This window comes from Cynara cardunculus (genome assembly GCF_001531365.2).
Source record: "Cynara cardunculus var. scolymus isolate 2C chromosome LG 10, CcrdV1, whole genome shotgun sequence".
NCBI classification, from domain to species: Eukaryota; Viridiplantae; Streptophyta; class Magnoliopsida; order Asterales; family Asteraceae; genus Cynara; species Cynara cardunculus.
The window spans coordinates 7,328,383-7,338,317 of record NC_037537.1 but is presented as its reverse complement, the minus strand read 5'-3'; the positions used below and the strand labels follow the sequence as shown (position 1 = coordinate 7,338,317).

Below are 9,935 nucleotides of genomic sequence, written 5' to 3'. Positions count from 1 at the left end.
ATTTCAAATAGTTAATTTGATACTAATATCGATATATTTTTGTCAAATTTTTATGATATCTTCAAACATATATTTTATTCAAAAATAAAAACATCGAATCGCTTTCTCAAAATCACATAAAACCATATTATAATATCGACTAAGATAAAGAATAAAATGAAATATTAAAATCACGACGTATCTCGCAATGTATATTATAGATAGAGAGAGGGAGTAGACTAAAAGCTGAAACATAACAAGGAAAGTAGAGAATCCAATATGTCTAACTAGAATCATCATCCTCATTTTCCCAATCAAGATCCTCATCTTCTTCTTCATCATCACAGTTTGTCCATGAAATTTCATCTTCACCCTGCACATTACACTACAACTTGTTCATGCTTTTAAACATTTACAACCCCCAAATATATCCTCAAACTAACCTGGCTAGCAAGCACCTCATTTTCATCACAACCACCCTATACACATCAAGCCACAAAATTGAGTATTAAGCATGTCAAGGATTTCCTAATCAGTAAACTGCTATGTATTTGCATCCACCATAAAAGGAACACTTACATTTTCTGCTTTCATTTGCTTTATAGTATTCTCCAATTCACCTACATGTTCAGTGAGAGCCTGCATGGTTTACATTTAAGAGACGTCCCGAATTATAAATACTTGCAACTTTCAGTGCAACGATATATAATTCATTAAGAAATTGAGAAATAAAGGTAAAGAAACCTCGTATCGCTGCAAGGCCTTCCAACGTTTCAATGCTCGAGCCTTCGAAGGAAGGTTTCTTGGCCTAATACTGATTGGCCTCTGATAGTTCTTTCCACGATAGTAAATGATGGCATAACCTTTGGGAACCCTTACAATGTCTATCAATATCCCACCACTTTCGAACTCCAAAAATCTTGCTGTTTCTTCAACAAATTCAGTATCTTTTTGCTTTGATATAAGTTTTACAACTTCTCTATGTTTCCAGTGCAAATGCATGTTCTCAATAACACCATCGAAGACACCACGAATACCTGTAAATTAACTTAGGCAGGACATTAAAGTTTCAGAACAATACTGTCTCCATTCCAGAAAAGGGCCTGTATTGAACTTCCGAAATCAAGCTGCAACTTCCAACATGAAAATTGATATGAAAGACGCTAGTTCATTAGTAGCAAAACATTTGAATTTCAAGATTTAATAGTTCAGTGTGATCATCATTTTTTCTTCTAAAACCATAAAATATCATGTCTAATTCAGATTATTCTTTAAATAGCTAACTTGACTCCAAAATTTCAAACTTGGCTTCTTTTCTGGAAACAGGTAGTACAGAAGAAGCATAATGTCATTACAAGAATTTACCAAGTGGTAAATAGGGCTTCATTCGTAATCCAATTCTTCTGAACATAACACGTTCCTCATCCGTGATTGTTTCCTGGTCATCAGGAGCACCAGAAGGAAGCCAGGATTCCCGTATCTTAGCTAACTCTTTATCTGCTTTAAGCCTTTTAGACTGGGCCTATTCATTGCATCAGGAATTTAATAAAGTGAGAAGTCCGATGAGAATAAAGTATAATGAGAAAAAAGAACAATTAAACATAAAAAAGTGAACATAATAAAAGTCAAAATACAAGCATAATTGTATTTGTGATGAAAAAAAATGTTCCTCAGCCTAACAAAGGTGGTCTCATTTGATTTGCCATGATATTAAAATGTGTGGTTGACACTTGACACCATAAAAGTTGTGAACAAATCACCATTTTTGCACCATGTGATAGCCAATTAAGGCACCAACTTTTTTCAAGAAAAATGAGTAAGAAGGAGAACTGAAGCTCTAATTTCCCTTGTCAATTTTGTCTTTTTAGTTAAAAAAGAGAAAAAGAGCCAGTCCCCTTACTTGGAAGGGGCCTCAATTGGAACGGGATGCTTATCTGTGGCTTTCCCTAATAGAAATAGGCCCTATTTTCACAGGAAGAGGTTACTTGATGTAGTAGAAAAGGAAATTATGGACAGTAAAGAAAACTGTTGCTTGCCCTTTAACAGATCCTCGACTTCCAAGAACTCACTCCAAATTAATTTGAAAAAAATTAAGAATGGTGAACTTTAAAGAAGAAAAATATCAATCTGGAACTTCGTTACCGTTTTGTCATGGTTATTAATGAACTGCTATTTAATAAGTATCTTTGATGGAAAACAATGAGGAAAATACTTACAATAAATAACTTATGCTCAAGTTTCTTAACAACTCTAGTTATCTTTGTTTTGGATGCTTCTTCTATCATCTTCTCTTGTTCTTCACTAGTTTTTTCTCTTCCCCATTGTGCTTGAGCCTGATAAAACTCAGCGAGACTGCCTGCAAGGGTTTCTCCATGTTCAACGCTTGGAGCTGCTTCTACTGCCCCATTCCGCACCTTCTCTTCTGCATCTTGTATCTCTTTTGTCATTTCCTGTCTTTCTGCTAAAGCAGTAGCCACATTCGTAGGAACAAAATCTTTCCCGCGGTAAATGACAATGTAATATTTGTTTCTGAGCAGTAGGACGCCTCCTGTTAGTCTCTGCAATATTTCAGGTGTTAGAACCGGATCATTTTTTAAATTCATTTATTGCCGAACACTTTTTCCTTCTGGTTAGTATATCACATTTTTTGTTCAAGAAGCTGTAGTTTATCATGTGTGTGTATCACCAGTATAATGCACTTAATAAACCAGTTCCAAAATTCTAAAGATCTTCTTCCACAATAAACTTATTTAACCAAAGGGCCTTTGGCCTAGCGGTATCGTAGTCTTTGGCTTCCTAGGAGGTTAGGGGTTCAAACCTCACCAAAGGTGAGGAGGATGTGTGAGTTTATTTGTTGCATTTGCCGTATTTAAATATTATATACTTCAAAAAAAAAACTTATATAGAAAAAAACAAGTGCTTAATTAATTTTTTTTTAACACCAACCAGGTTGATTGTGCAAGGCATCTAGATCAAGTTCTTTAGAGTTAATTTACCTGACCAGTACATCAAAGATGATGGATGTCCAAGGTTGGAGGTGGTGATCACAAACTCATATAAAGGAATATAGCAAATTAGTTATTTAAAAGACATGGCTTATTCATAGGTTCTAATATAAAGTCAAATTCAATAGAGATTGATGAAATGTTACACTTTCTTACCTGATACTTACGGCTTTTAGGTTATTCAAGTTATTCTATAAGTAAAGGTATTGTAATCTTAAACCAAAAGGGTGGTGCCTGATTGGTTTGAGGTTGGACCCCAAAGTTCAAAAGGTTCAAATCCAAGGAGAAATAAAGATCCCCTTGTGGCCACGAAGGTTCAAATGTGGTGACTCCAGGCTACCCGCAAAGCAGGTGGTTGCCTTGGGATTAGTTGGCTCGCATAGCGGGTTGGATATCCAGGTTAATAAAAAAAAAGGTATTGTAATCTTTTAACATGTAACTTGCTCTCAATATATTGTATTGAGTTGTACTCGAAATTTTATAGATCGGATATTGAATTAATGAAATAGAATATAAAGTGCTCACTGAGAATCATATCTATACTCTCTCTCTGAAGAATCTTGGGACTGATTCTCAAAACATCTTAGGCTTTTGTAGTGGCCTAGTTTATCTTGGTTCTCCTCCCTATTTTATCAATCTCTCCCTGTTATCAGAGTGAGATCAAAGTAAGGTTTTGTTGAGGTATCTTACGTGGTGGATTATTGTGGGAAGAAGAATATCAACAACTCATGCCAACGCAACCATTATAATAAACTCTAATCATTGCAACCACCTCCACCAACACTAGCCATTATAGGAAAAGTAACTATAAATGTTGGTTTAAAAGAGAGGTGTTAGAAAAAGTAAGAGGAAGTATCATAACTTTTTGATCATAGAGCATCCTTAACTTTCATTCAGGTTTCTAGTAGTAAGCACCAAGGGCAAGTATGCTTTTCTTCTCAAAAAGGTATTTCTACATCACACAGATTTTAGGTTCTTGCTATAGTTTGATTGATTTAGTAAGTTTAAGGTCTTCTAGTGAACCCATCCCATGCAATGAAGGTGAAACTTGTTTTCATGAGAACGGCTCCTTAACTTGTTCTTCAATTTCCTGTGATGTTGAACCTTTCCCAGGGAAAGAATGTTATAACCAAGGCACTTTCTGTAGTTTGTGTTTCTTGCATGCACAAGTTTTCAGTATTTGTGGCATTTTTGAAGAGCATTTGGCAAGTTTACATTCATTCTTGTGCCTTAATACAATTTTCTGCCATGAGTTTATTTAATCCCTACCTTTATCATTCATAAAGTATACTTTCGGGTTCAAGTCATAACATACAGATTTATCATTAACATTGAAGTAGCTGTGCCGCATGAGTTCATAATTTTCCTCACAGTGGCCCACATAATCTATGTGCTTCCTGAGAGCATCATAAGCAACTCGGAACCCATCTTGGAGTTTCGCTTGCACAAGATTTCACAAGCCAATTATGTCGAATCAAAGAATTGTTCTAGGAATCAAAAAGTATAAAGAGCTAGAGAAGACTTCGACTTTTTACAGTGCTACATCTACATGATGCCTTTTATGTTAAAAAGAGAAAGTATTAGGCCATGTTAATACTCCTACTATGTTCTTTTTCAAACCCGCTCAGGCTATGGCCTTTGGGTGTAAAAGTAGGCCTGATCGGGCTTCTTCAGGGCCGCTTTTTTTAGACTATTTTAACCATACAAAAAGAAAATTACAAAGCTCTTGGAGCATTATAGCAAGATTTTAAATGGATCTTTTGCAGTCATAGTTAACTTCTCATGCAGCCATGCTTATTTATGGTGAAGATGAAACCTCTTTCATATATGACTATGTAGGAGATTTGGGGCATGTCCTGTTATTTTGGTAGTTATTTCCTCTTTAATTGTTACAGACATCTTTTGTGATATCATGCTTCTTCCGCTACCTTGTTGTATAGCATATATTGGATATTCCCCTCAAGATAATGTTCCTCCTTTTATGCAAACTATTGGATTTATTGAAAAAAGAAAAGAAAAAAGCACATATTCCAGCTGCATATCTCTGCTTCATAAATGACCTCTATCTATTTTGATCCCTTCCAAGTTAATTACGATGCAGAACAAGAGGCACCTCCTGCTCCCCTCCAAGACAGTTCTCCATGGAGGAGAGAGAGAGAGAGATGAAACAGTGATGCACATAGCAAGAAACCAATGTACCTTTAACTCCTCAGCCATTAACTCATTATTGGTATTCTGAATTCCACGTTTCACCGCAATTTTAGCAACCATGCTTTTCTCCCAAAGTTGAACTATAGCAGCTGCCAAGCCCTGATGATTCCTGTTTCTCCCTTTGCAGTGAAATATCAAATAAAGATACATGTCAGATGCAAATGTAAGAAAAATCAAGTAATTAACTAGTGAAGGATTCAGTACCAAGAGCAAAATGACAAGGAAGTGATTTAGCAAGTTTCCGCAGATTAGTCATCTCTGCATTGGTCAGTCGAGGCCTCATTCCGGTAGGAAGAAGCCTGAAAGGAGTTTTGAAGCCAGGGATGGTCTGTGGAAGTAAATCGGCATCTACTGGAAGTATTCCTGTGCCCCACCATTCATAAAATCGTGGACCTAAGCCATCTAGCACGCTACTAAACTCAGCTTCCTCTTCTGTCATGCTCTCAGCACGGCCTGCAAGAGCCGGTGTTCTTGTAGCAAGACTAGTAGCAGCAGAGTCGCCATTTCTTGTTATTTGATTATTGGCAGAGGAAACATCCGGAACAAAAAGAGCATCGCCATCTCTTTCACTAGATTGAGGTCTTGAACAAGGGCCAGCATAATTAACTCCCCTAAACACCATCATGACACTTCCAGATTGCCATATGACTAATCCACCTGTTCGACGCTGGTCATCAGCAAGTTTAGAGTTAATTTGGAAATAAATTGTGAATTTCATAGCCAGAAGCCCAGAACAAAATACATCATCATAGAAATTACTTCAAATCGTATATTTTTTATGGATTAAGGATATCATATTAAGATCTAACAATCAGAATCTTACAAATCAGACATGTATTATAACAAAAAGAAATAGAATCATAAACATGGGCCCAAATCAGATCAAAATTCTAGCACACCCCTCAAGGGCAACTGCATACACATGGAGAGCTATATTTAGTGCATACTTATAACAAAAAGAAACCTGAATTATGACACATATTGGGGCCGGCAATATAAGAAACCAGGAAGACATGAATTGATGACATCGATCAATGTTATGTCACAATCTCATCCACAAGTTTAAAGTTAAAGATGAAGCCTCAACAGTCTTATTGAGCTTTAAAATTCTATTCCACAGATATGTGCCTTCCTAACTTGTATTTGAATTCTTCTTTTCTGTTTCCTTAACAGCGCTGGCCCATCTCAGCATCCTTAAATATTTGTATGTATATTGTTCCATAGCACTCTGAATATATATATATATATATATATATATATATATATAGTGTCCTATAAATTCCCACCTAGGACTGCTCAAATGGCCAAGGCCACCTAAGGGGCTGTTTACCAAATTTTTACTAAGTCTTGTATGGATAAATTTGTCTGTCTGGATAAATGGGTGTTGTTGTTTACTTTTTTATCTGAACCAACAGTCTGAATAACATAAATGACCGATTTACCCGCCAATATTAATTACTTGAACATCAAAACAAAAAATCATAAAGAGGCCGAAGATGGGGTGTCTCGTATAGGAAGGAGGCGGTGCTTTAAATAAGGGGTAGGGGTGTCATTTTTGTGGCTGAATGGGGACAACATACCATTTCTATCTGTGTGAATAAGCCGTAATTAAACAACCCAAATGAGCTGTGCGAATAAGCCAGATAGACTAATAAGCCTAATTAAGCCGCAAGTAAACAGCCCCTAAGCTTTATATGCTCCCATCCCTCCAACTAGTTAACCTCTTAATTGGCTGACTAGGAGCTATGCTGTTAAAATCGGGATATATCGGATATCGGACTCGGAGAAAAAATCGGTGGTGAAATATCGGTCAAAATAATATCGCCGATATTTACCGATATTTTGATGGAAAAATCGGACCGATATTTTGATGGAAAAATCGGTCCGATATATCGACTTTCTATAAGACAAATGTTTGAGCTTTTCTTATTACATGTTGGGCTTAGTTTTTCACTTTTTTGGGCTCTTTATTTGGTCACATATATTAGGTCTCAACTCTGACGCTTCTTCACAATTCACCCTTATCAGTTTATATGATGTTTTAATTTTGAAACTATATTTCTAAACTCTAATTAATGCATATATGTTTATGGATGCATGCATATAATATATATATATATATATATAATTCTAAGAAATATTATATTAACAACTATTTTGGACTGATATATCACCGATATAATAGATATATCGAATATCGGTCCTGACCGATATTTTGTATTTTGACCGCAGTAACAACATATACTAGGAGTTAAGCATCCTACCACTTCAATTAGCAACTATTTGTGAAACTAAGCAACTTGAAGGGAATTTTTACAATCTTATCCAAGTAATTGCATGAGTGGTACAATCCAACTCAATATTTAGAGAAGTAATCTTATCAAAATAATATAGTATCAAAATTTTAGTTTTCATATGTTTACATAGTTCAGAAATAAGTATACTTTATATATAAATGAACTTTTATGCTTCCGCTTAATCCTGTCTTAGGTGGTTTAGCACTGGACAGTCACTCGACCAGGCATTCACTTGATCCTCGCTTATATCTTCCTTCATCTTCTGAGTTTAATCTTCTAAGAGAATCAGTATGTTGCATGTGTTGTAAGAAGCAATAAGCAATTAAGATTTCTTAACATAGCAGTGAGTAGCAACACAATTACTTAAAGTGAAAATGTCTGATCCAACTGTATACAGATTAATACTATAAGGTCTCCGTGGGACTTCATTGGGTAGAAGAATTTGTATACTAAGTAAAACTTATCAGTATCAAATCAAAGTATACCGGTATGTATTAGATGTCAGCATGGCAAGCCCACAACATGCAAACATAATACACACTTTGGAGGAAAAATGATGATGTAATATGCAATGTGTGTTCCTAAAGAGAGACAATATTACAAAAACCTTACTTGTTACTAGTCAAGAAGGGACATTTACCCCAGCACGTTGCGATTAGAGAATATGAGTCAGAGAGTGCAAAACAAAATTGAATGATACCGACAACTGTTGAAACCTCTGATCCTGCTGATGCCTATACATATACTGATATACATCCAGAACTTCTATACGGTATATCCCATCGGAAGGTGGGGTCAGGGGAAGGTTGGATGTATGCACACCTGATCTCTACCCCAAAGACTAAGTGAAGACCCTCGGCTTGTGAAACTGAAGAGTGTGTGAAAAAAGGGAACTCATCCCCAAGCCTCAACATGTTATATAACTTGAAAAACCAAATCAATATCCAGTTAACTGAGAAAGGTATTATATATAAAGCAGTGGTCATGCTCTGGTAAAGACCAACCAGGAAAAACAAGTAATTTCATTTGGGATCTGTTGTACCAATCTATAAGCATTGTAAGATAGTAGTTCGACTAACATCACTATGGCCATTTCGTTCATACTTTATAAGGGTTTTTTTACATTTTGTAAACGATTATATAGGAATAAACAATGTAAATGTGCTGTAGAACTACAAACACATGCTTTCAGTAGAAAATATCAACCAACCTGAACAATTTCATGAGCAGTTTTCATATCACGAGCTAACACCTCGTGAAACTTGAGTCGAACCAACTCCGACTTCCTCCACTGGTCATGGATCTTTTCGAGAACAGGGGCGGTGATCCCTGCCTTTGGCACTGTAATCCTTTCCCGGATCATTGTGCCCACTGTCCTCAACCTCCTCAACTCTGAATCCTCAAGTGTTAGCTCAGCCAATGTTGGTGCTTTCATGGTCCTCTTTTTCACCCCTCCTATTTCATTCCCTTCCTCGTTATTTCCCTCTTGCTCTCTCTCCCATGGCAGAACCGTCCCCTCGTCTTCATCATCAATCAACATTTTATCTGGACGAACCCAGTCTCTTCTTAACAAATCTCGCAATTTCTCGTCTCCCGTCAAAACCATTTCCGAATTCAGGAATTCATTTTCCTCCTCTTCTTCATCATCATCTGATCCCAATCCTAAGTTCCGCAGCCGAAGAACAATCCGGTCAATGGCAGTGGTCTTGGTTGGAACACCATCGCCAGCACCTTCAGAAGAATGCCGGGCTTCGGACCGTTTTCCAGATTCACGTTGAATAGAAGGGTTTGGTGGTGGAGAAGACCAACTGTTTAGCCATGGGGAAGACGAAGAAGGATTATTGGCGGTAGTAGTAGTAGTAGTAGTAGTAGTAGTAGAATTATCAGTTGTTGAACGAATTGAAGTGAAGGGTTTGACAAGAGAAGGTTTCAGAAAAGAAGAAGAGGAAGAGGAGAAGAAAAGTAATCGAGAGTTAGCAGCAGGGAATGGGAATATGAATTTTGTGTTGCGGAGTGGCACTTCTGTTAGTTTCATGGTCGATTATTGTTGGTGGTTTGTCTACTTAAGTGTCATTCCACCATTCTCGGCTGTCGGATATGGCGGAGGACGGCGGTGTTATTGTAACCGGAGAGAAAAAGGCAGCGTCTTTGAGTGAGAATGGGAGGAGGATAAGATGTCTCGTGCTTGATACGAATTTTAAATACGGATTTGGTCCCTCCGGTTTGGTCATCGGCGAGTTTTGTCAAAATAACTTTTATTTATTATAATTACGGATTTGGTCCCTCTGGTTTCGTCATCGGTGAGTTTGGGAAAAATGGGCCCCTAAAATATTGTAGAAGAGGCTCGTCGTTTCTTATTTTTATAACGAGTTGGTCCCTCATCCTTATGGTGGTAACCGGTAATGTAAGGTGACGTTTGGTTCACATAATGTTTGGGATGTAA

General features: G+C 36.9%; 1 protein-coding gene across 3 annotated transcripts; it reads right to left on the bottom strand.

Annotated features, from left to right (window-relative positions):
* Positions 1–137: 137 nt before the first annotated feature.
* Positions 138–9,628, bottom strand: LOC112520281 (CRM-domain containing factor CFM3, chloroplastic/mitochondrial). Of its 3 annotated transcripts, none has more exons than XR_003069976.1 (9): positions 8,703–9,628; positions 5,400–5,862; positions 5,184–5,314; positions 2,196–2,537; positions 1,345–1,501; positions 724–1,027; positions 559–618; positions 423–458; positions 138–352 (listed from the first exon to the last, which is right to left on the bottom strand). XR_003069976.1 is itself a non-coding variant. In XM_025128589.1 (9 exons), exons 1-9 carry the CDS (start codon positions 9,525–9,527, stop codon positions 263–265), a joined length of 2,409 nt encoding a protein of 802 aa, XP_024984357.1. In that variant the 5' UTR covers positions 9,528–9,628; the 3' UTR covers positions 138–262. The 3 variants fall into 3 exon arrangements, 2 of the variants coding, with proteins under 2 accessions (XP_024984357.1, XP_024984359.1); XM_025128589.1 differs by having other exon boundaries at positions 138–364; positions 724–1,016; XM_025128591.1 differs by having other exon boundaries at positions 724–1,016.
* Between the last annotated feature and the right edge of the window lie 307 nt (positions 9,629–9,935).

Bases quoted from the DNA above. Each gene is read 5' to 3' on its own strand.
- LOC112520281 (XM_025128589.1), bottom strand. From the start codon at position 9,527: ATGAAACTAACAGAAGTGCCACTCCGCAACACAAAATTCATATTCCCA. The intron at 459-558 runs GTAAGTGTTCCT...TGATGTGTATAG, and splicing joins AGCAAATGAAAGCAGAAAAT to GGTGGTTGTGATGAAAATGA. The intron at 365-422 runs GTTAGTTTGAGG...AACAAGTTGTAG, and splicing joins ATGAGGTGCTTGCTAGCCAG to TGTAATGTGCAGGGTGAAGA.